At 54.1% G+C, this 24,702-nt stretch overlaps 2 protein-coding genes and 1 pseudogene across 4 annotated transcripts; all 3 read right to left on the bottom strand.

Moving 5' to 3' along the window:
• Positions 1-683: 683 nt before the first annotated feature.
• On the bottom strand, positions 684-4,727 carry ZNF213 (zinc finger protein 213). The gene is made up of 5 exons (XM_043914119.1): positions 4,329-4,727; positions 3,591-3,714; positions 2,821-2,885; positions 2,493-2,616; positions 684-2,169 (listed from the first exon to the last, which is right to left on the bottom strand). The coding sequence occupies exons 1-5, from the start codon at positions 4,725-4,727 to the stop codon at positions 1,511-1,513; spliced, it is 1,371 nt and encodes a 456-aa protein (XP_043770054.1). The 3' UTR covers positions 684-1,510.
• LOC122702138 lies at positions 4,685-7,640 on the bottom strand (annotated as a pseudogene).
• Positions 7,641-15,182: 7,542 nt separating this feature from the next.
• ZNF205 (zinc finger protein 205) lies at positions 15,183-23,848 on the bottom strand. Of its 3 annotated transcripts, none has more exons than XM_043914114.1 (7): positions 23,723-23,848; positions 22,886-23,026; positions 19,024-19,237; positions 18,686-18,777; positions 18,194-18,311; positions 16,666-16,770; positions 15,183-16,406 (listed from the first exon to the last, which is right to left on the bottom strand). In XM_043914114.1, the coding sequence occupies exons 2-7, from the start codon at positions 22,940-22,942 to the stop codon at positions 15,340-15,342; spliced, it is 1,653 nt and encodes a 550-aa protein (XP_043770049.1). In that variant the 5' UTR covers positions 22,943-23,026; positions 23,723-23,848; the 3' UTR covers positions 15,183-15,339. The 3 variants fall into 3 exon arrangements, with proteins under 3 accessions (XP_043770049.1, XP_043770048.1, XP_043770050.1); XM_043914113.1 differs by lacking the exon at positions 23,723-23,848 and adding an exon at positions 23,475-23,716; XM_043914115.1 differs by lacking the exon at positions 23,723-23,848 and adding an exon at positions 23,475-23,716 and having other exon boundaries at positions 16,666-16,767.
• Positions 23,849-24,702: the final 854 nt, after the last annotated feature.

Raw genomic sequence — 24,702 nt, 5'->3', positions numbered from 1 at the left:
TCAGGGAAATGGGGTCCATCCAGCGACCTCGGGTTGAAGCCTGGGTTACATGGCGGCCAGAGAGGCAGGCGCACAGACTGGGGGACAACACATCTTGCCTCCTCGGCTCACCCCCAGTCTCGCAGGTGGCCCCGAGGCCACCACCTGCTGAATTGCAAAGGCCTTGGCGGGGTAGAAGGTGATCTCAGCACACACCCACCAGCTCCACAGGGGCCCGGGCCCGGGCCAGGCAGGGGAGGGTCAGATGTGAAAGGATGCACGGGGCCCGCTCCATCTCAGCAGCACTCCCTCCCTAGGGGTCTGAGCACAGGGTCCAGCTGAGAGCTCCGGGGCCCCCGTGGGCAGCACAAGCCCCTGCCCTGACTAGTCACGGGGTCCGAGCTGTCTGATTTCATCAAGGGACAGAGGGAGGGCCCCGGTGAAAACCCTAGCTCCCAGTTAGCCGCCCACTCTCCTGTGGGTAAGGAGGGGTGTGCCAGCTGTCCCACCGAGCTGTCCTCAGACGGGGCAGGCACTGGCTGACACGGGGATGCCCCTGGGGCCCAGGCCGCCCGGAAGCTGAGACGGTGGCCCCACCCGATGACTGTCCAGCACCACAGGCTACCAGGACCACCAGGTCAGGAGGCCCAGGCCCCCCCGCCCCCCCGGCCCAGCGGCCACCTAAAGAACAAGAGCAGCTCGGAGGAAGTTTTCATGTTTATTCTCACCTTTCTGCTGCCCTTCTAAGGCCAGCTGGGCCAGCTCCTTGGGAGGGCCTGTGGTCAGTCCCTGTGAATGCCCTTCTGCAGGGACTGCAGCGCCTCAGGCGTCAACAACAACGTGTGGACAGAGCAGCAGCGTGAAGTACCGTAAACCTCGAGACCCCAGGGGAGTGGGGGGCAGTGGGCCTCGGCCAGCCCTGTTCTTAGTCTGCACAGTGGGCCTCTGTCCCTACAGCCCACACCGCCCTCCCCAGCTGGTGGAGGGTGACTCTCGGGAACTCAGCCGGAGGCAGGTTGGCTGAGAGCAGAGGCGGGCAGCTTCTGGGCTGCTGGGACAGGCCAGAGCCTGGCGATGGAAAGGGGTGGAGCCCAGGATCCACATCACAGGTGTGGGCTGATCCCTCGCCCGACCCCGGCAGCACCCTGAGGCTTAGCCTCCCTCCCACCGGAAGGCACAGGATGGCAGGACCGAAGGCCTGGCCCATGGACCCAGCCCAGAGGCTGGGAACAAAGAGCCACGGGGCCAAGCAGGGCTGAGGGGGGCTCTGCAATGGGGCTCCAGGCCCTGCCTGAGTCCTCAGACTTCCCTCTCCCCTGTTCTCAGCCCACCCGCCTGCAATGTGCTGGGGCTCCAGAAAACCAGGGGCAAGAAAAACCTCAGAGCATTAGAAGTCTGGCAGCGAGGTCACAGGGGACTGCATGCCCTGGGCGTCAGCCAGGGTCCCAGGAGGGCAGGGCCGGTGGGTTCTGTGAGTGGGGAGCCCGCCGCTGAGACGGTGAATTCGGATAGGGGGGTGCCGCTCCCGCCCTCAGCCCACAGGCTGGGCCATCTTGGCGTGCAGGCTCTGGTGGGCGATGAGGTGGGCGCGCTGCTTGAAGCTCTTGTCGCACTCGCCGCAGCCGAAGGGCCGCTCGCCCGTGTGCACGCGCCGGTGGTCCAGCAGGTAGGAGCGCAGCGAAAAGCTCTTGCCGCAGTCACTGCAGCCGAAGGGCTTCTCGCCCGTGTGGATGCGCTGGTGGTCAGCCAGGTAGGCGCTGCGGCTGAAGCTCTTGCCGCACTGGGCGCAGGAGAAGGGCTTCTGGCCGGTGTGCACTCCCTGGTGGCGCGCCAGGTCCGAGGAGCTGCGGAAACTCTTGTCGCACTCCTGGCACTTGTGCGGCTTCTCGCCCGTGTGCGTGCGCTGATGGCGCGCCAGGTCGGAGCCCCAGCGGAAGCGCTTGCCGCACTGGCCGCAGCTGTGCGGCTTCTCGGCCTCCAGGTCCCGGAGCTGCCGCCGGCGTGTGGGCGGCCGGCCCCGCCGCGCCCCTGCCCCCCGCCCCCGGGGCGCCCCCGGCCGGGCTCCGCCCTCCCAGGCCTCGGCCTCCTCTGGCCTCCAAGATGTGGTCTCGTCGCCAGCAGCCTGGTCCGGGAGCGCCGTCACCACCTTCTCCAGCTGGGACCTCTCACTGTGGCTCCTGTGCCCCAAACCTGCAAGCGGGTAGTAGGCAGCCTCTTAAATGCCACGCGGTTCCGGGGCCACAGCGGAGTGGGAACGGGGCTCCGGGCTAGCGCCTGGGCGCTCAGGCTGACAGCCCTGCGCTCCAGCAGGCCAGCCTCTGTGCAACCGGGACATGAGAAAATGACGGCAGAGAAGCCGTTTGGAGCACCCAAGGGGTTTGCCAGGCTTCCGCAGCAGAGGTATTTACTAACTACAGACCTGACCGATCTACCTCACCTTCCACTTACAAACTACAGGCCTAAACAATCTATGCCTGGGATCCCACCCGGCCCCTGCTGTGCCCAATGCTTACCCAGGGCAACGTTCCGAGAGTTCTCCCTTTTTATGTCCCAGAAGAGATCCCTCTGGGCAGGGTCCAGGGACCCCCATTCTTCCCGGGAGAAATAAAAGGGAATGTCTCCAAATGTCACAGGTCCCTAGAATGAGGTGAGGAAGCCCAGCTCAGAGTTGCCTTGCTCAGGACTCCCCAGGCAGGTATGGGTGGAGATAGGAAGGGCGCTGGGATGGGAACAGGATGGGTCCTGGCAGGAAAAGGATGGATGGAGGAGGCCTTGGTGAGAAGGAGAGACCCATTTCAGGGACTCATCAGCGTCAGAGGGACAAAGGGACGGGTAACTCACCCCAGAGGCAAAGCAGGTATCTGTCGTCTCTCTGGTGCTCCCCTGTTTAAGAGCTGGAAGCTGGGCTGAGGGGAAGAAGGGAGCCTCAGAGAGCCCAGCCCAGGCCGGCAGCAAGGGCTCTCACATGCTGTCCTTCTCACACACACACACAGACACCCACACCACACACACACAGACACCCATGCCACACACACCCACGCCACACACAGATACACACATACACCACACACGCCACACACACTCCACAGACACATACCACACACACACCCATGCCACACACACAGACACCCATGTCACACACACAGAGACACCCACGCTACACACATACGCCATGCACACACCACACACACACACACCACACATGCCACACAGACACATACCACACAGACACCCATGCCACACACACATACCTGCTATGCACACACCACACACACACACACACCACACATGGCTTACACACACACGTCACACACACACACACAAGACACATGCCACACACACACACACACCACACATGGCTTACACACACACGCCACACACAGACACACACACCACACACACACCTTGCACACACACACCCCATACACAAATCCTTGCATGCACACACACGCCTTGCACACACATACACCACACACACACACACACACACACACACACACACACCCCTTGCCTTCCTGGAACAGAAACACCCTACCTGCTCCCCTTAGGGCAACGCCTGGGAAGGACTCAGGCCCCTGACCAGCCATTCTGCCACCTTCAAGCTTACTCACCACCACGGCTGTGCGGCTCCCAGGGTACAGGTGGCCGGCTTCGTGTCCCCGCCCTCCGGGGAGGCCCCTGGGCCTGGGACCCCTGGACTGCAGCCTCGGGTTCCACCCCCTCTGAGGGCATATCCTGTGCAGGAACCACAACACGCTCATCAGCATCGAGACCAGACCGGGGAGACAGAGTTTAATCCCTGGGAAGGAGACATAGGACACATTCCTCAGGAGGCTGGGGGTGGGCAAGGTGGTCAGCACGGGGCCCCCCGGGAAGACCAGAAGACAGACCAGGCAGTGCTATGTCCCTGACCAAGCACGAGGCAAGGACCAGCCTCCAAAGGCCAGAGTCAGAGAGCCACTTAGCAAGGGGCCGTGGTGGGAGACCTTCCTGTCAAGGGCAGGACCCCACTCCCCGGCAACACATCAGCATCTCCCCAGATGCTTCCCAAGAACACAAATAAACGTCTGCAGATCCTGTGCAGCTAAAAGCTGCTTTCTTGGAACATGCCCCCTCTGGTCCTGCTGCTACCCTCCAAAGTCACCAAAAAGAAACCAGATTCACTTGGACGGTGTCTTTCAGAAAGGCCACACATTATGACAAGTTCCCATGGACACTCCCTCGGCTCTCCGTGTCCTCCCCCACCCCCGCCTCTGACCCGTCGAGGACTCATCTCTAGGGAGACAGCTAGCTCTCCTCAGTTTACGTGCCATCCAGGTGCGCCCAGGATGTGGGACGGGGCCTCTCACCTGTGACCAAGCTTTCACTGGCTGCTTCTGCAGGTCCTCCACCAAGGCGACAGCTTCCTCGCCACTGCCCGGGCACCGCTGGCACACCCAGTCCTGGACGCCCATGGGCAGCACATTCAGGAACTGCTCCAGCACCAGCAGCTCCAGGATCTGCTCCTTGGTGCGCAGCTCGGGCCGCAGCCAGCGGCAGCAGAGCTCCCAGAGCTGGCTGAAGGCCTCGTGGGGCCCGCCCACATCCCCGTAGCAGAACTGCCGAAAGCGCCGGCGGCACACCTCTGGGTCCCCGCAGTCCTCTGGCCGGGCAGGGTCCTGCTCCCAAGAGGAATCTTCTACCTTCACGATCAGAAGCCCTTCTCCCTCCTCAGGGGCTTGGTCCTGAGGCTCTGGGGGGGCTGCCATCGCCCTGGCCTAGGGCTCAGGGCCAGTCAGCCTCAGCCTGGGTCTTCAGTCTCCCAGAGGGTTCCCCAGTGGGGCTGGCATCTGGACGGGCACTCCTGGGGAAAGAGCAAGAAAGTGGGGGTGGGGTGGAATATGAGCAAGCACCAGCCTGGAAGGACGTCCAGGGGCTCTAGCTCCAACTCCACCTGACCCTGAAGCCTTTTCTAGGCACTCTGATTTTAGCTCACACTTCTCTCTCTCTTCTACCTATGCAGGCCCATGGCCCCTTATCCTCAGTTCCAAAATCCCAAACTCCCAGGTTTTCACCACCTGGTCTACTGACGTGAGACGAGCATATTTATAATCTCCTTTTATCCCAGGTAATGTAAATGTTCATATGTTGTATGGCAGAAATATTAATGTATTTGTTCAGTTCATAAAAATTCATCAAGCTGAACTTTTTTTTTTCCGTTCTACCACTTTATTGCTACCAACCCCTCTCCCTCCACCCTCATGCACACATGCTCAGTCATGCAACCTCATGGCCTGCAGCCCGCCAGGCTCCTCTGTCCATGGACCTTTCCAGGCAAGAATATTGGAGTGGGTTGCCATTTCCTTCTCTCAAGCTGAACTTCTGATGTATTTTCTGTATATTATTCTTTAATTAAAAAAAAATTCTTTTAACTGGGAATTCTGTGGTGGTTCAGTGGTTAAGACTTGATGCTTTCACTGCCAGGGACTTGAGTTCAATCGCTGGTTGAGGAACTAAGATTCTGCAAACTTGGTGGTGCTTCCCAAAAAAAAAAATTTTTTTTTAAACTAATGTTTTGATTACTGAGTGTTGTCCCAGATTCTCCTGGTAGTGTTATTGTTATACAATATATGTGCTGTATTATCTTTCTCAATCTGAAAACTTAATTCCATAAGACAGACACCACCTGGAGCCATCCATTATCCATAGATACACATGAACATGACACATACTTACACCTTATTGCAACTCTACACGACAGTCCTGAAACGTGTGTATTTTGGGTTTTTACAATTGCTTTTTAAAAAAGTATTTTTAATTATTTATTTTACTTTTGGCTGCGCCGGCTTTTCTCTAGTTGTGGAGATTGGTGGGGCTACTCTCTAGTTGCCCTAAGCAGGCTTCTCATTGAACTAGCTTCTCTTGTTGCCCAGCACAGGCTCTAGGGCACAGGGGCTATATGTGTCGTGGCATGTGGGCTCAGGAGTTGTGGCGCACAGGCTTAATTGCTCTGGGGCCTGTGGGGTCTTCCTGGATCCGGGATCCAACCCGTCTCCTGTACTGGCAGGCAGACTCTTCGCCACTGAGCCACCAGGGAAGCCCTTTAATTGCTTTTCGTTTCAAGAAAAAAAGTGATTATGAACCATTATAATAAAAGGGGGGGTTTAAACAATACAGTAATACATCAAAGAGAAATTCTTCCCTTCCACGTGCAGCTGCTCCCCCATTAACAGTCTTGAGAGCTGACCTCCCAAATATTTCCCGGGGCAATTACTGGAAATGTATCCACAGAAATGGGGGGGGGGGGGGGGGGGAGGGGAGTGCTTTGTGCGTGTTTTTACAGAAATCAGTTCTTACTGCAACACGATTTAGTAATCTGCCTTTCTACCTAACAATGCTTCTTCATCAGCCACTCCAGGAGATCCTGCAGTACGGATATACTTGTTTCTCAATGAGTACCCACCCCAGCTGAGCGAGGCACTCAGATCGTTTCCAATTCTTTTCTACTACACGCGAAGCACGTCCTTTACTTTATTCTCCTACTGCTTACAACACCCCTGAAAGGTACGCTCTCCACGCTCATCCTCCGGTGACCGAGGAGGAGGCTCCGCTCGGAGAGAGCCAGGGACTCACCAGAGTCGCTGAGCAGGACTCGGCAGTCGGGAGCGCGGACCCGGCCGGAGCCCCGCCAGGGTCCCAGGAGCCTTGCCTGCCCGGAGATGAGAGGCGGAGGGGCGGGCGGCAGAAGCGACGCCCCAGGCTTTCCCCTCCGCACCTCCAAGCGGCCCCTCCACCGACCCCTTCGGCCTATACCTCCTATGGGGGCCGGGCCGGGCCGCCCAGAGACCCGTACTAAACCTAAGGAGCCCGGCGGGCCGCGTCGCCGGTCCCGCCCCTCTCTAGACACACACCGCCCACAGCCGCCCAGGCGATCCCAGTTTCCGCCGCCTGCTTCGGGCGCCGGAAGTTCGTGCGGGGCCCGCCGGGAAGCGACATAGCGCACGCGTCGAGGCACGCACTAAGCACTACACTCCCCAGGAGGCCGTTCTCCCACTCTACCCGCCTTCTTTCTGACGGGTGGCCAATGAATGGGCAGAATTCCCAAGGATAGCCAATCAGAAGGCAGTGACCCAACGCAGCCACACCCATTCCCCCAGGCTGAGGAGACTCGCACTGTCTTCCGTTTCAGTTTTTCAGTTTTTCTGTGCTCCTCTGGCCCGAGAAGGGCGTAAAGGGGAAGCCAAGACTGGCCTGGCGGGCAGATACACGGCTTATCCCAGCTACAAGTGGGACGCCAGCTCCGCCGGAAGGGATACTCCGAAGCGGACTCTTCCTTCCGTCCTCGGCATTTCCCGCTCCGGAGTGGGTCGAGGACTGAGGGGACGGTGGTCCAGGAGCTGAAGCTCGGCTCTCGGAAACTCCTTTATAGCTTTTAGGGTCCCGCCCAAGTCTTCATCCGCTCTTAGTGGAGCGTGGAGCTTGCTGGGGAAGCAGTTCAGTGAGGGGCGGGGGACCTCCGGCAGCGATTCTTTGTTCCTGAGAGTCGGCCAGGGTCTCTCAGCCGGACGCGGCCGTCGGCGACGATCACCCCGAACGAGCCCCGCCTTCGGCCACCGATAGATTTGACTGAAGGACAGCGGGGCTCTCCGCGCTGGGGAGAATCTGAAGCAGGGGGACCGCATCGGAAAAACTGTACATCTGTCCGTGCTCCCACCCTCTTACTCGGCTTGAGGCTCCAAAATATTTTTCTGAAGTGGAAAATCCTTTCTTGTCTGGTTGTTGTTTGATTATGCATGAATTGCATCCTTAGTGTAGGCAAGAAAATAAACTTGTCAAGGTGTCCATATCCACAAAGCTAGCTTCCTTACTTAGCTCACGTGGCACTCCATCAAAGTGGTTTTTCCTAACCCTATGTAAACAGCTCCTGCCCCCTACCTCCCCTCGCTGCTATGCCTCTGACCTGCCTTATTTTTCTTCCTAACTTTTATCATTACCTGATGTATTTGTATAGTATTTGAATCCACTACTCGACTATAATTTTCATGAGATCAGACTTTTCACTGCTTTACTTCCATCACCTAAAATATTGTGCCCGGCACAATATTTGTTGAATAACTGAAGATAAAAATAATTGAAAGGATCTCTAGTAAGGTCATTCAGAAATAAGCACTATTAATATTTCAGTGTTCTACTTCTATGAATATTTCTAATATAAATCTGGAACCGTTCTATTTAAGTAATGTTTCGTTGGCTCAAAAGTCTATCGAAGGTATGTTTCCAAATCAGCATTTATGAATAAAACGTATCTTGCAAGCTGCACAGTATTCCAAAGCATGAAATTTCCATATTCCAGTTAAAGTCTCTTACTCGTGGACACTTAGGTTGTGTCCATTTTTCTGTATTTGTAGATCTTTACTGCATACATCTTTCTGTATTTGTTTGAGCAACTTTCTGGACGGCACGAGCCCAGGCTGTTCTATTAAGACTGATGACGTGGATGTCATTGGGCTCCCTCGCCGCCCCCTACTGGTCCCAGTGGAAAACGGCACAGGACATTTTTTTCCATTGTGGCCTTAGTGTTCTTTCAACGCCCTCTACTGACAAAGACTAACATCTAGTTGGCTGGCAAAGAAGAAACGTCTAAGAATCCGGCTCCGTTATCACAAAGCAGGACCAAAAGGGTTTACTGGGGGGTCTGAGAGACAATAAATTAATAGCCGGCACACCTACCAAATACTCTATTCGGCATTGCTTGTAGTTGTAAATTATTCGTATATATATATATATTGAAGCTGACCCATCTTATTGCATTTTCTTTTCCTTCTGATAGTTTTAGTTTATTTTTCTAGTTAGAAAATATATAATGTAAAGAGTAAAATTTTTCTTTGCACAAAAGTTATATTCATTTCTAAAATCTATACTCATTATTTTTCTTTGTCTTAGAGCATTGTCCAGAACTCCCAAAGTGATAAAAATCAGGACAGAGACTTCCCTCTGGTCCAATGGCTAAGACTCTGGACTTCCAGTGCAGTGAGCCCATGTTCGATCCCTGGTCAGGGAACTAGATCCCACGTGCCACAACTAAGATCCTGGTGCAGCTAAAAATAATAAATGAATGAATAAAAAGAAATAAGTATTGAAAAAATTCAGCACAACAGGCATCATTGGCTTGGGTAATGAAAATACTTTTTGTTTGTCTCTGATATATATTTCCATGCTTGTATTATGGAGCATCTATTCTCATTTGAAGAAGAAAGACCTCTACTGGTTCCTCAGTATCAGTTTTCCCTTTCAAAAGTAAGTTTTAAGTGGGCATATGGCCCTTAAGAATATTGAATATATATTTCCCAGTCTCCTGCATTGAAGTATGACCATGTAGTTACATTGAAGACAATGATACATGAGCAGATGTGCTGTATGTATCTTACTAGAAAGGGGTTCTGTCTTCCTACTCTCTTTTTCCCAACTGCTAGCAGGAATTGGACATGGGGGCATGGACCCATGCAGATGACACTGATGCTAGAGGTGTCAAAGCAAGAAGATGGAAGTGCCTGGATTCCTGATTATTGTGGGTGGATTTAGGCCTAGATGATGGTGTAAGAGAGAAATAGATACTGAGATTAAGCCACTCTTATTTTGGATCTCTATTTTAACCAGAATGTAAACCCTAACTAGCATTACTGCCTGCTAAGAGTTTATTCTTGCCTGGGAGATTGCATGCACAGAGGAGCCTGGCAGGCTACTGTCTATGGGGTCTCAAAGAGTCGGACACAACTAAGTACATGCATGCACACATAGTGTGCACTTTATGCAGGGGTAGCTAATTTCCCCATCTCAAGCAAATAATGTTCAAATCCTTTGACCTGAGTCTGTCTTCTCACCCAGCGTACTGGAAAATTGACAATGGTCCTAGTGCCTTTCCTGTCAAATCTAAACCCAAGCTAAAATCAGATTTTCTTTCAGTCTTAAAAAAAAAATGGTAAAAATACATATTTTTTACTTTTATAATTTCTCTATGGGATACTGGATATTCAGAATTTCTATGTGATCTTGACAAAATCTTGTTATTATGATTTTTCTAGAAAGTCATCTCTTTCATCAACAATTTCAGATTTATTAACATGAAGTTGTACATAATATTCCCATTTGGTTAAAATTTTTAAAATTGGCACATATGGTTAAGTCCCACTGCTTGTTTGGGGTCGGTGAGGTGAGACTTTAATGGTGGTGGGGCAGCAGGCTTGGAGGAGTCTAGGTCTCTACTGACTTTGTGGATTAGGGTTGCCATGCCAGTCCTGCCATAAGCTATCTCCAGCCCACCTCCAGGTGTTGTCTTAAGGAATTCACTTCGAAAAAAAAAGAAAAAGAAATTCACTTCGGTCTTTTTTAAGATCATCTTTATTTTGGGTCTCTATTATTTGCAGTTGAACTGAATCCTGATTCATTACCTCATAGGGTTGTTATAAAGATTAAATAAATGAGAGAATACACATAGACCACTTAGTCCAATACTAACTTATAACACAAGGAAACATTCAATAAAGAATGGTTATTCTCAGGGAATTATGCATCACTAAGAGCCTGTCAAACGGTCATGCCACAGGAAAGAGGACTCATGCCTGAGAGACAGCAGGAGTTAAGGACCTCCCAGGCAACTTTTCCACTTTCCCTGGAAGATTTGAGCCCAGCTTGTTCTGGTCAGTGGCCTGTTGGAGCTTAATCATTATGGCTCACCTGGAGCTTTGTTAGTTGAGAACAGAAAAACTGGCATTAGCTCCAGGCGGTGACAGGCACAAGCCACAGAATCCTGCCTCTGCAACCCAGGCAGGAAACCTGCCGCCTGATCACACATCTCAGGATGGCCGAGAAGCATAAGAATGCGGACGTTCGGACCATCTTCATAACTGCCGGTCCTCCACCCTTCACACAAGACACCAGGGAGAAATCTCAGGCCACAGCTTCACGCAAGTCTCACCTTTCTAACCAACCCCCACCCCTCCCTTCCACCACTGGTGTCATTTCAACTCCTGGAACATCAATCTTTTCCTCAGGGCAGGGCTTTTATTCATTCTGTTCCCCTAGCTTGGAAGGTTCTAACCCCAAAGCCTGAACGTTCCCTCCTGGGAGAGGCCGTCTCCGACAACCAGTACCTAACATCCTCCCTTACTTCACCCGGTTCCTTTCTTTCTGGCATCTGTCACTACTTGCAAGTAATGCATATGTCATTTATACGTTTACACTGCTTGCTAGTCCCCCTTACTAGAGTGGAACCCCTTGAGGGCACGGATCTTGTCTGGCTTTTTCATCGCTTATTCTTCGATATTTAGCATAGGACCTGGAAGGCACGTTTTCATTTCGTATTTGAAAAATGAAGGAGTGAATGCAGCAAAGCCCCTATTTAACGTTTCCTCGCCCTTTACCATCCACCCCTGCGCGCCACTCATCACCACGTCCCCCCTCCAGCATGGACTGCCTCACTTTTCCCGGCTCCCAGCAAAATAATCAAGGTCTCCTTCAGACCGTTTCCACGCCCGACTCTTCAGGCAGCCCAGTTAGGCCCTGCTCTAAGGCTCAGAAGGTGTTAGAATGCCGGCTGGAGGCGTCTGGGCTCTAAGTGAGCTTCTGTGCCGGGGCCACGACTCGCCGGGTACCGTGCACAGGCCAGCTGTTACCAGGGCCTCATGTGGTCTCTGGGCAGCAGCAAGTCTCAGCTCTGCGCGAGAAGCTAAGCTGGAAGCGGCTGTGGCCCGGGCCTCGCCTTCTATCCGCCCCCTCTCTAGGACGGAAGGAGGTTTCGGGTCTCGGTGGTAGCCTGGAGCCTGTGCGGAGCGGAAAAGGCAAAGTTCCAAAGCCCAAAGCGTCGACCAGTTGCCAGGCAACCGTGCGGCTTGGGGGCGTGAAGGGGAGGGAGTGCCTAGAGAACAAACCTCGGTCGTGATTGGTCACTTTTGCTGGAGCCCACCCCTTAGCCCCGCCTCAACACCTGATTGGCAAAGGCCAACGTGGGAAGGGCGGGACCTTACGGAACCGGTCCTCCTGGATATGAGGCGACCTCCAGACCGCGGACTCCGCGAGGTCACACGAGTTTCGGAGGAGATTCTCAGGCTATCGCAGTGCTGAATCAGCCGAAGTCCTCGGCCCGGCCCGGGGAAGGCATTATGCCTTTAGCAAGGACTTGGGCCAGGGAATTCCCTGGCGGTCCAGTGGTTAGGGATTGAAGTTTTCATATAATTTCATCAAGCTCAGTTCAGTCGCTCAGTTGTGTCTGACACTTTGCGACCCCATGAACTGCAGCACGCCAGGCCTCCCTGTCCATCACCAACTCCTGGAGTCCACCCAAACCCATGTCCATTGAGTCGGTGATGCCATCCAACCATCTCATCCTCTGTCGTCCCCTTCTCCTCCTGCCCTCAATCTTTCCCAGCATCAGGGTTTTTTCCAATAAGTCAGTCAGCTCTTCGCATCAGGTGGCCAAAGTATTGGAGTCTCAGCTTCAAAATCAGTCCTACCAATGAATACCCAGGACTGATCTCCTTTAAGATGGACTGGTTGGATTTCCTTGCAGTCCAAGGGACTCTCAAGAGTCTTCAACACCACAGTTCAAAAGCATCAATTCTTTGGCGCTCAGCTTTCTTCACAGTTCAACTCTCACATCCATACATGACCACTGGAAAAACCACAGCCTTGACCAGACGGACCTTTGTTGGCAAAGTAATGTCTCTGCTTTTTACTATGCTGTCTAGGTTGGTCATAACTTTCCTTCCAAGGAGTAAGTGTCTTAATTTCATGGCTGCAATCACCATCTGCAGTGATTTTGGAGCCCAGAAAAATAAAGTCAGCTACTGTTTCCACTGTTTCCCCATCTACTTGCCATGAAGTGATGGGACCGGATGCCATGATCTTTGGTTTCTGAATGTTGAGCTTTAAGCCAACTTTTTCACTCTCCTCTTTGACTTTCATCAAGAGGCTCTTTAGTTGAGTTTCACTTTCTGCCATAAGGGTGGTGTCATCTGCATATCTGAGGTTATTGATATTTCTCCCGGCAATCTTGATTCCAGCCTGTGCTTCATCCAGCCCAGCGTTTCTCATGATGCATATAAGTTAAATAAGTTAAATAAGCAGGTGACAACATACGGACTTGATGTACTCCTTTTCCTATTTGGAACCAGTCTGTTGTTCCATGTCCAGTTCTAACTGTCACTTCCTGACCTGCATATAGGTTTCTCAAGAGGCAGGTCAGGTGGTCTGCTATTCCCATCTCTTTCAGAATTTTCCACAGTTTATTGTGATCCACACAGTTAAAGGCTTTGGCATAGTCAATAAAGCAGAAATAGATGTTTTTCTGGAACTCTCTTGCTTTTTCAATGATCCAGCAGATGTTGGCAATTTGATCTCTGGTTCCTCTGCCTTTTCTAAAACCAGTTTGAACATCCAGAAGTTCACGGTTCACATGTTGCTGAAGCCTGGCTTGGAGAATTTTGAGCATTACTTTACTAGCGTGAGATGAGTGCAATTGTGCAGTAGTTTGAGCATTCTTTCGGATTGCCTTTCTTAGGGATTGGAATGAAAACTGACCTTTTCCAGTCCTGTGGCCACTGCTGAGTTTTCCATATTTGCTGGCATATTGAGTGCAGCACCTTCACAGCATCATCTTCCAGGATTTGAAATAGCTCAACTGGAATTCCATCACCTCCACTAGCTTTGTTTGTAGTGATGCTTCCTAAGGCCCACTTGACTTCACATTCCAGGATGACTGGCTCTAGGTGAGTGATCACACCATTGTGATTATCTGGGTATGAAGATCTTTTTTGTACAGTTCTTCTGTGTATTCTGGCCACCTCTTCTTAATATCTTCTGCTCTGTTAGGTCCATACAGTTTCTGTCCTTTATTGTGCCCATCTTTGCATGAAATGTTCCCTTGGTATCTCTAATTTTCTTGAAGAGATCTCTAGTCTTTCCCATTCTATTGTTTTCCTCTATTTCTTTGCACTGGTCACTGAAGAAGGCTTTCTTATCTCTCCTTGCTATTCTTTGGAACTCTGCATTCAAATGGGTATATCTTTCCTTTTTTCTTTGCCTTTCACTTCCCTTTTTTTCACAGCTATTTGTAAAGCCTCCTCAGACTGCCATTTTGCTTTTTTGCATTTTTCTTGGGGATGGTCTTGATCCCTGTCTCCTGTACAATGTCACGAATCTCCGTCCATAGTTCATCAGGCACTCTGTCATTTTATCAAGGCCAAGGGCAAAGAGTCGGACACAACTGAGCAACTGAACTGAACTGAAGGGTAAAACAGTCAGGCAGACTCAGGCAGGACAAATTACAAAGGACATGTACTATAATGAAAGCTGAGTGCCAAAGAATTGATGCTTTTGAACTGTGGTGTTGGAGAAGACTTTTGAGAGTCCCTTGGACTGCAAGGAGATTAAACCGGTCAATCCTAAAGGAAATCAGTCCTGTATTCATTGGAAGGACTGATGCTGACGCTAAAACTAATATTTTGGCCACCTGATGTGAAGAACCAACTCATCTGAAAAGACCCTGATGCTGGGAAAGATTGAAGGTGGGAGAAGGGGATGACAGAGGATGAGATGGTTGGATGGCATCACGGACTTGATGGACAGAGTTTGAGTAAACTCCAAGAGTTGGTGATAGACAGGGAAGCCGGGCGTGCTGCAGTCCATGGGGTCGTAAAGAGTCAGACACAATTGAGAGACTGGACTGAACTGTGCAGAGGCCAAGGAGGTGAGAAGTAGGAGAGGGAGATGGCATCAGCCTCAGAAAGGACCAGGAGAGGTAGGGGGTCCCTGGTAAGTGAGAAATCCTCACTGGATTGAAGCTGGGACCCCAGCATGCAGGTGAAAATGTGCAGCCACAAAATGCAGGCCCCAGTGCCTGAGACAGGAGACAAGGTAGGCAGAAGACACTGAGCATGAATTCCCATGCTGACTCTGCCCTGCTCCCAACTCCCTAGGAAAAGAGCCATGGGAGGGTCCAGGGCTCAGTTGGAATACCTAATGACAACAGCAGTGGAAGTGGCCGGCTGGCTTCAGGTTGAAAAACTCTAGATTCTGGAATGGTTCCCAAGCCAGGTGAAGGCTGGGGAGGAAGGTGCATTCTCAGAGGACTGAGTAAGAATGCATAGTTGCCCTGGGAGTCTCCACTTTCCCCCACGAGTCCAGGATCAGCTTCCAGGGCCCCATGAAAGGAAGCTATAGGCTGTCGCTTGAATTCCAAGGCCTTTAATTTGCGGCGAGCATGCCTGGTCCTCATCCGAGCTCCTCCCGTGTTGCCACCCCCATGCCAGCACCTCCCCGCCTCCCTTCCTGGGTCTCCCAGGTCACACCCCCACAGCAGATGCCCCGGCCCTCCCTCCCAGCCTCCTAGGTAGGGGCAGGCGGGGGTGCCGCCAGAGTCCCGGCCGCGCCCAGCATCAGCATGGCCAGGGCCTTGGGCCCCGCCGTGTGGATCTTCTCGTGCCGGTGCAGGTTGGAACGCCGGCTGAAGCTCTTGCCGCACAGTGGGCAGGAGTAGGGCCGGACGCCGCGGTGGGTGCGCTGGTGGGCGGTGAGGTGCGAGCTGTGGCTGAAGCTCTTGCCGCAGTCGAGGCAGTGGTAGGGCTTCTCGCCGGTGTGCGTGCGGTTGTGCGCAATGAGGTTGGATCGCTGGCTGAAGCACTTACCGCACTCGGGGCACGGGTAGGGCTTGACCCCGGTGTGCGTGCGCTGGTGGGTGACCAGGGCCGAGCTCTGCGTGAAGCACTTGCCGCAGATGGGACACTTGTGCGGCTTGGCGCCCGTGTGGGTGCCCTGGTGGGTGACCAGGTCCGAGCGGCGGGTGAAGCGCTTGGCGCAGCGGTCGCACACGTAGGGCTTCTCGCCCGTGTGGATGCGCTGGTGCTGGATCAGCGTCGAGTGGTGGCTGAAGCTCTTCCAGCAGGACGGGCAAGTGTAGGGCTTCTCGCCCGTGTGGATGATCTGGTGCTGGATGAGATGTGAGCTGCGGCCGAAGCGCTTGCCGCAGTCCGTGCAGGCGTAGGGCTTCTCGCCCGTGTGCGTGCGTCGATGCGTCACCAGGTGTGAGTGCCAGCTGAAGGCCTTGCCGCACTGCTCACACTTGTAGGTCTTCTTGCCAGCCTCGCTGTCCAGCGCCAGGCCCTCCTCGCCGCTCTCGGGGGCGGCCGTGCCCCCCTCTCTGGGTTGCTCTGGGAAGTGGCCTTCCTGGGTTTTCGGGAGGTCGGTGTCAGGCGGGGCTGATTCTGGCTGTGCCTCCTCCACGGGACGGGGCTGCACATCATCCTTGGCTGGCCCTGAGTTCTGGCCGCTGGCTGCTCGCTGCTCGCACCGCGGAGCCTCTACCTGGGCTCTTCCCACTCTGCTTTTGAAGGACTTGACATCGCCAAGGGCTCCCAGGGACGCAGCCAGCTCCTCCTTGTCTGCCTCCACTGCTCCTGGATAAACAGGGTTTCCAGCAAGAGAGAGGCTTTCATGAGGGCCCCAGGGGAGTCCTGGAGATGGAGATGAGGGCAAGCACCTGCGGGGCACCCTGGAAGCAAGAGCCACCTCCACACTGGAGGGGAGGCAGGTGGCCCCACCCCAAGAGGGGCTGTGTGTCTGCACCCCACAGGAAACAGCCCGCGCTGACCTGGGGCATCGGAGAGTGACAGCCAAGACCCCACTGCCCCGCCCACCTGTCCCCTCTGCACGCACCTCTTTTCTCCTCCTCCTCATGTCCCAACTGCCTGCTGGAGCCCGGGGCCTCGCCCTTGCCCTGCACTTGAGAGGCCCAGAAAGGTCTGCTGAAGGGAAACCCTGCTTGGAAAGAGATGCTGCGCTCAGTCAGGGCCCTTTGGGCTGCACAGTGGGAGATACCAGCACCCACCCCCCAGAGAGATGATGGACTGAAAGAGGGGATGCAGCTCTGCAAACACAGGGCAAAACCAGATGGCCACACCCTCTCAGGACGCAGTTTCCCAGGCATCATCCACTCTTCTCAGGGCTGGCCACCCGTGTGTCACACAGCCCCCAGCAGTGGCCCCCTCAGTGAGAATCCAGATGCAGTCTTCCTCTCCTGCACCTTCCCAGGACCACAAACAGGGCTCCTGGGGGAGGGGCAGTGGGCAGAGAGAGGCTGGTGGGAGGGCTGGGGTGAGACAGACAGGGACACCGACCACCCAGAAATCAGGGACCAACGGCCTATTTGTCAAGTCCTCCAGGTTTGAGGGCCTAGGAATTCTGGTCAAGTCAGGAAGACAGCAGAGGGGGCCCTGGGCTTCATGACCTGATCCAAGCCCCATGGGAGGGAAGGAATATGTGGACCAATGGGTGGTTTAGGGCATTCATGAGGCCCACCATGGGGCTGCAAGTGGAGGTTGGTTCCCTCTGATCTCCCAGGACTTGCCTGGACCTGCTGGCCGAGGCCCTGGAGAGTCCCAACATTGGGTGGCGAGCAAACCTGAGATAATTACAGGCGTAAGCTGAGCCACTGCTGTGATCCTGAGGCCCACCACAAAAGTCAGAGGGTGGAATCACCCAGTCTGTGGCTCCACCAGGACCAGCAGGTGTGTAACAGACACGCATGCACTGGCAGACAGACTGACTGACCAAATGAATGAATGAACGCTCTGATTTTCCCATAAACCCTCATAAAATTCTGTCATGAAAACTACAGTCTGAAACTGAGCAGTCAAAGCCCTGGGACTTAATTACTCACCATGAGAAAAACCGAGGGAACCAAGGCCCCTCTGAGAAGAAGATGCTGCCTGGGAGGGGGATGTGACAGCTCAGAGTCAAAGGCCTGGAGGGACCAGTTGGCACAGTTCCCCATTCCCTGGGCCTGCAGCCCAGCCCAGAACCAAGCTTCTGCTCAGACACCTCTGAAGCTGGGCTTGGAGAGGAGAGAAAGGGGAGCTACTGGAAGGAGCTAGGGAAGAACTAGAGAGAAGCAGTCTCTAGGTAGGCATTGTCCAGCATGGCAGCCGCTGGCCATGCATGGCTACTTCAACTCAAATCTGAGCTGATTAAAATAAAAGAGCTCAGTGGCTCCAGCTGCATTTCAAGGACTCACTAGCTACATCTGGCTTGTGGCTACCACATCGGCACAGAAAGAACACATCCACCACTAGAAAGGTTCTATAGGACAGCAAGGTCCGGATGAACTGCAAGAGGGGATTCAAGACCTGGAAAAGGGGGAGGAGGTGGTGGTAGACGGGCCCAGCTCTGATTCCCCAGCCCTTACCCAAGGACAGCCCGCTCCTCTTCTGCAGGACCTCCCTGTAGCTCTGCTGGGTGTGGTCCAGCCGCCCCCATTCCTCCCGGGAGAGGTACAGAGCCACGTCATCAAAGGTCACCGGCATCTGAAACAACACAGAAGGCCCCCTCTCCAGGACATGCCTCCTCTCCGGGACTCACTGGGATGTGGTGGAGGCGCTCAGTGGTGCCAGGACAAGGATGGACCTGAACCCCCATCCTGCTGACTGGGGTGAGGCCCGCCCTGGGTCTGCTGGTGAAACAGGACAGCTGCCTAAGGAAGACTTTTGGGGGCAAGAACCATGCGACTGTGGCCAGCAGAGGACAAAAGCAAGACTCCCTTCCAGCACCACTTCCAAAGCTCAGGATCTCTGGCCCCCACCCTCAGGTTCAGCGCTCGGATCCGAAGCACAGCTCCGTCACGGACGCTGTCCCTCCACGTCCTTTGGCTCTTCCTCCAGCCCTGGACGTGGACACTTACCTGGGACCAGGCGGTGAGGAGCGCCGCAGCCATCTGCCGGTCTCTGGTCCTCCCCTCGCGGGAGAGCAGAGGAATCTGGGGGGCTGAGAGGGGAGAGAGGTCCTCAGGCGGCCACCTGGCCCTGCTTGGCCCTCCTGCTCCCGGGAGTGAGCGAATGCCAGGTCCACCAGGGCCCCCCCCCCCCCCCGCCGCTGTCTCCAACTCCACCCCCAACCTGACCCGAGAGGAGGGTCAGTGGGCTCAGGGTGAGTGGGGCAGCCTCTGCGGGGCAGACCCCTGGGTCTCCCTACCTGGGCTAGGAGCAGGGAAGGGGCCCCTCTTCCCATTCTCTGTCTCACCTCCTCCAGGCAGGAAACACACTTTCTCCTTAGCGCCCTGGCTTAGGGGCATCCAGCCCCGCACTCCTTGAGCTCTGGCCTCCTGCGACATCCCTTCAGGGTGCAGCTCCTCTGGCTCCATCTTGATGTGGGGTGACTCCCGGGCCTCTCCCAGAGGCACTGTCCCCTCTGACTCAGAGAGCATTTCTTGACAAGAATGCCCATGACCTGGAGTCTAGGAATGACAGCAGCATCAGCACTGGGACGGAGGATGGGAGACACAGAGGCAGACCCCGCGGTGGCGGAGCGTACGCCCAAGTGCAAGGCTGCCCTGCTCCCCTCTCCGTCCCTGAGACCTGCACACCCTGATTCACACCCACCAGCGGGCAGGACCATGGGGGAAGGAAGGGAGGCTGGGCACGGCCCTGCAGGTGCCCACGGGGCAGATGCCTCTTCCCAACGTGAGCCTCACACCTCCCAGAGCAGTGTGGATTGTTATTCTCTAAGAAAAAGCAAGAGCGTTCCAGAAAAACATCTATTTCTGCTTTATTAACTATGCCAAAGCCTTTGACTGTGTGGATCACAATAAACTGTGGAAAATTCTGAAAGAGATGGGAATACCAGACCACCTGACCTGCCTCCTGAGAAGTCTGTACGCAGGTCAGGAAGCAACAGTTAGAACTGGACATGGAACAACAGACTGGTTCCAAATAGGAAAAGGAGTACGTCAAGTCTGTATATTGTCACCCTGCTTATTTAACTTATATGCAGAGTACATCATGAGAAACACTGGACTGGAGGAAGCACAAGGTGCAATCAAGATTGCCGGGAGAAATATCAATAACCTCAGATATGCAGATGACACCACCCTTATGGCAGAAAGTGAAGAACTAAAGAGCCTCTTGATGAAAGTCAAAGAGGAGAGTGAAAAAGTTGGCTTAAAGCTCAACATTCAGAAACCAAAGATCATGGCATCCGGTCCCATCACTTCATGGCAAGTAGGTGGGGAAACAGTGGAAACAGTAGCTGACTTTATTTTTCTGGGCTCCAAAATCACTGCAGATGGTGATTGCAGCCATGAAATTAAGACGCTTACTCCTTGGAAGGAAAGTTATGACCAACCTAGACAGCATAGTAAAAAGCAGAGATATTACTTTGCCAACAAAGGTCTGTCTAGTCAAGGCTATGGTTTTTCCAGTGGTCATGTATGGATGTGAGAGTTGGACTGTGAAGAAAGCTGAGCGCCAAAGAATTGATGCTTTTGAACTGTGGTGCTGGAGAAGACTCTTGAGAGTCCCTTGGACTGCAAGATCAAACCAGTCCATCCTACAGGAGATCAGTCCTGGGTGTTCATTGGTAGGACTGATTTTGAAGCTGAGACTCCAATACTTTGGCCACCTGATGCGAAGAGCTGACTCACTGGAAAAGACCCTGATGCTGGGAGGGATTGAGGGCAGGAGGAGAAGGGGACGACAGAGGATGAGATGGTTGGATGGCATCACCGACTCAATGGACATGGGTTTGGGTGGACTCCAGAAGTTGGTGATGGACAGGGAGGCCTGGCGTGCTGCAATTCATGGGGTTGCAAAGAGTCGGACACAACTGAGCGACTGAACTGAACTGAACTGAATATATGAAGAAACAGCGTGGTTGGGTCCGGTGAATAGTGTTCCCTCAAAATTCATGTCTACTTGGAACCTTATTTGGATTAAAGGTCTTTCAGGTGTAATGGAGTCTACAGTCCATAGAGTCATAAAGAGTCGGACACAACTGAAGCAACTCGGCACAGATGTAATGAGTTAAGGATCTTGAAATGAAATCATCCTGGAATCAGTTGGGCCCTAAATCCAGTGACTGGTGTCTGTATATAAGGAGAAGACACAAGGATTTCCTAGTGGTCCAGTGGTTAGGACTCCAAGCTTTCACTGCCAAGGGCCAGGGTTTCATCTCTGGTCGTGGAACTAGGACCCCACAAGTCAAAACAAAACAAGAAAAAAAGAGAGCATAGAAACAGAGGCAAAGCCACGTGAAGTTGTTAGTAGAGACTGGAACGATGCTGTCAGAAGCCCAGGGACACCTGTAGCCAGCAGAAGCTGACAGGCAGGGAGGATCCTCCCCAAGAGCCTTGGGAGGGGTCCTGCTGACACCTTGATTTTGGAGTTCTGGCCTTCATATGTGTGAGAGAATAAATTCTGGTTGTTTTAAGCCACCCACTTTGTGGTCCCTTGTTACAGCAAACACAGGAACCTAACACACCCAGACGCTGAGATCAGACAATGGCCCAAGGTCACAGAGCTGGGAGTGACTTGACCGAGACTGGAACTCAAGTGGAGCTGACCCACAAGTCACCTCCAGGGCAACCACTTCTTGAAAGTGACAGGAAGGCCTGTGGCCTTGGCCCATTTCAGGCCTTACTCAATTGGTCAGAGAAGCTGGAATTTCTGATTTGGAAAAAGTCCAAGGGTACCTCTAAATGTGTTGAGTCCCTGCATCCACCTAGGTCTGATGCAAAGAAAACTCCCAGGCTCGTCCCCTTCAGCACTGCCTCCCACCATGGGACTTCCAGGGCCCTCTCTGCCCCCTTCACAGCAGCCTCAGGGCCCAGCCCTCTGGGAGGCTGAGGGGCAGGCTTTGGAGTCAGGCTGTCGGGGCTGAAATCCATAACCTCTGGTCACTAGCCTTTCAGCCCAAAGCAGAGCAGAGCACTGGGGAAAGTCACTTGCCTTGCACTGGGAGGTCCTGTGAGGCCTCATCTCACCCACAGCACTGGGCACCAGCCAGCCTCCTGCTGGGAACTTAAGTCTATTCCTCCACCACCCCGCCCACCTGGGTATAGGTTAGGGTCTGGACAAGAAACACCTCAAGCCCGGAGTCAAAATGCCTGGGCCAGGCGACCTCTGAGACCCAGCTGCTCTGCCTCCGCACTGGTAACACACAAGAGCTACCTTCTCCAGAAAGTTCTGGATGAACAAAGACCAGTGCTGGTAATTATTATTATCACTCTCTAGTAGGAGCTGACAGAATCCAACATCAGCAGAGAATGCTATGGACCTATGAGGCCCATTGCGTGTTACAAAGGCATGATGGAAGGGATACTGAGCAGCGGAAAAAAATTCTTTGTGCTTCTATGATATGAACACAGAAAAAAAAAACACTTGATTTGTCTTTGCACTTGCAGCCACTGGAATCCTAGTTGAGGAGTTCCATGTTTCTGTGACCCAGGATCTAGTTGCTGTGGGTGGTGCTGGTTTACAAGCTGCAGTAATGAGCTCCTACAGGCTGACGAGCTGCACACAGATGACTCCCCTGCCTATTAACTTCTCCCAGCCTCCCCACCACCTGGCAAGACAGGTGGGCACGGCAGGCACATGATCCGCACTTTACAGATGACACATCTGGTTCCCAGAGGCCAGGGGCCCTGTGCAAGGTCACACACTCGGCTGCAGCTGACTCAGGTTCCCCCACGGCTGGTGACCTTGGTCCTCCCTCAGGTTGTTTATCACACACACACAGGTACAGGAAGGACTAAGTGCTCAGGCCAGAGTGAGAGGAGCTGGGCACCCAGGCAGAGGGGTGAGGCTTGCCATGTGCTCATTTGCCTGGAGCAAATCCCACCTGTAGGACCCCCCCTGCAACTCCCTTACCATCTTATGTAGCTTTTGGTCTGCTGACTATGATTTCACCAGGCAAAGCAAATCAGTCCCATAGAAGGCCATTCCCAGGTGGAAGGTATTTCCCATCATTCCTTCTCTTCAACACCCCAGAACCCATCTACCAGCCTTGCTCCCTCAGAGATAACTCTTTCAAATGCCCTGCCCTGAAAATCCCCTCCCACTCCAATCCTTCCAGTGCATGCCTCCCCCTCCCAACACCTGGTTGGTACCTCTCGGCCTCCCTCCTTGTCCTGGGTAGCTCGGATGCCTCCGTCGTCTGCAGACATTTTTTAAATCTCAGAGCCAGAAAGCACCGTTGAGTCGTTTGGTGCTCGTGTTGGCCAAGCCCCCTCCAGCTTCTGGCCAGGAGCCTGGAGGAGCAGACGGAAATCAGCCAGCGTCTCTTGGACACCCCCTGAAAGCCCTGAAATCCCCACGCGGGACCAGACCCATCCTCGGCCCCAGACCCATCCTTGGCCCCAAACGGACATAAAGCCCCCCGGACGCCCTCCAACGGCCTCCCTCTCTAAGCTGTTTTTGGTTCCTCGCTCTGACTGAATGGTGTTTTCTGTGATCCCCTTTATCGCTGAAGCAACAACTCCGAATCTCAGAGCAGCTGGGTTAGGGAAAGCTGGGGGAATTTGGAATCTATATCTCCCGTCACCAGGAGCGTAAAGATCTGCAGAGATGCTACCAAACAGGTGCTGAATGGGGCCCCGCCCGCCGTAGCCAGCTCGGCGGAGGAATCGAGGCCCCAGCGTCTCCCGGCCCCGGACACACACACACACACCCCCTGCGCTCGACCTGACTCGGTCCCACCTGGGATCCCGAAATTGAGCCGCCCGCTCTCAGCAGCCCTCCCTGCGGCTGCAACCACCCGCCCGGGCCGGGCGTCCATCCTGCTCACGGTCCCGCACGAATGATGTCCTTCCTCTCTCCGAACCCGGTCCAGGCCTCCTCCTCTCCCCGCCAGCCCGTAGCCTTCCACCTTTGACCCCGGCCCCTCCTGCCAGCCGGCCACCCGCGCGGCTCTCGGGATCCAGGCGCCCTCCCAGCCCCGCTCTCACCGACTTGGAGGCGGAGGGGGCGCTACGGGCGGCGGGGCCCCCGCCCCCGGGGAAGGGAGTCTCCGCAGCCTGCACCGGGCGCAGAGAGCCGGGTGGAGACTGGGATTAGGGACGACAGGAAGTCCCTCCCAGATCCCGTTCCCCGCGCAGCTGCAGCCCTACAGGGTTCCCAGCCTGGAGGGTTCCGGGTCTGGGGTCCCAAGGCCGGCTGCACCTGCTCTCGGCCGGCCGGGAGACGACTCCCCAGATTCTCCTTGCTGGCTCACGACCGCTTTACCCTGCCTGTACTCGTGAAACCAGCCAAACAGGGGCGCCAAAGCGGGAACATAGATTTTGTCAAAGGATTTTGATATTTGAGAGCGTTTCAAATTTGCAGCTGTCCTTACAGGACGGACACTGCCCAGTGGAGGGACACGGTGGTCCTTTTCAGTACAGTTTCTGAAGGTCTTATCCGTGTCTCCGTGGAGATATCCTTGGATTTCATTTAAGGCTCCCAGAGTGGTCAGCAGGTCCTGAGTTCACCTCAAGGCTGGCATGGAGGTCTCGCTGCCTAAGAGCAATCCTAGGAAACAGAGAGACCTGGGAACAACTCTCTACCCACTCCTACCCCACATGCCTTACACCTTGGAAAGATGTGGGATTAATCTGATTTTTTTTTTAAGACACCTTCCCCCCACCCCCAGCTCCCTCTCAAGGCTAGGGATAGAAGTGACACAGGGGCCTGAGCCAGCCACCCCTGACCCAGTACGGGGTCCCAAACCCTCAGACAATCCTGGTGGCTTCATAGTTCACCCCTCCACCTCTGTCTTTCCTTCGGACCCTGAGAACTAAGTTTCCCAAAATGGAGAGCAGAGACTATGCTTCACCTTCTGGGGCAAAGCACCCATCCCTCCTTAACAGGGCACAGGAGACCGGGTGTCAGGAAAGGGGTGAGGGTCAGCCCTGTAGTCAAATACCAGGAAGATTCCTCCTGGAAACGT

This window comes from Cervus elaphus, chromosome 10 (assembly GCF_910594005.1).
Source record: "Cervus elaphus chromosome 10, mCerEla1.1, whole genome shotgun sequence".
NCBI lineage: Eukaryota > Metazoa > Chordata > Mammalia > Artiodactyla > Cervidae > Cervus > Cervus elaphus.
The sequence above is the reverse complement of the archived record's forward strand: the minus strand, read 5'-3'. Positions and strand labels throughout refer to the sequence as shown.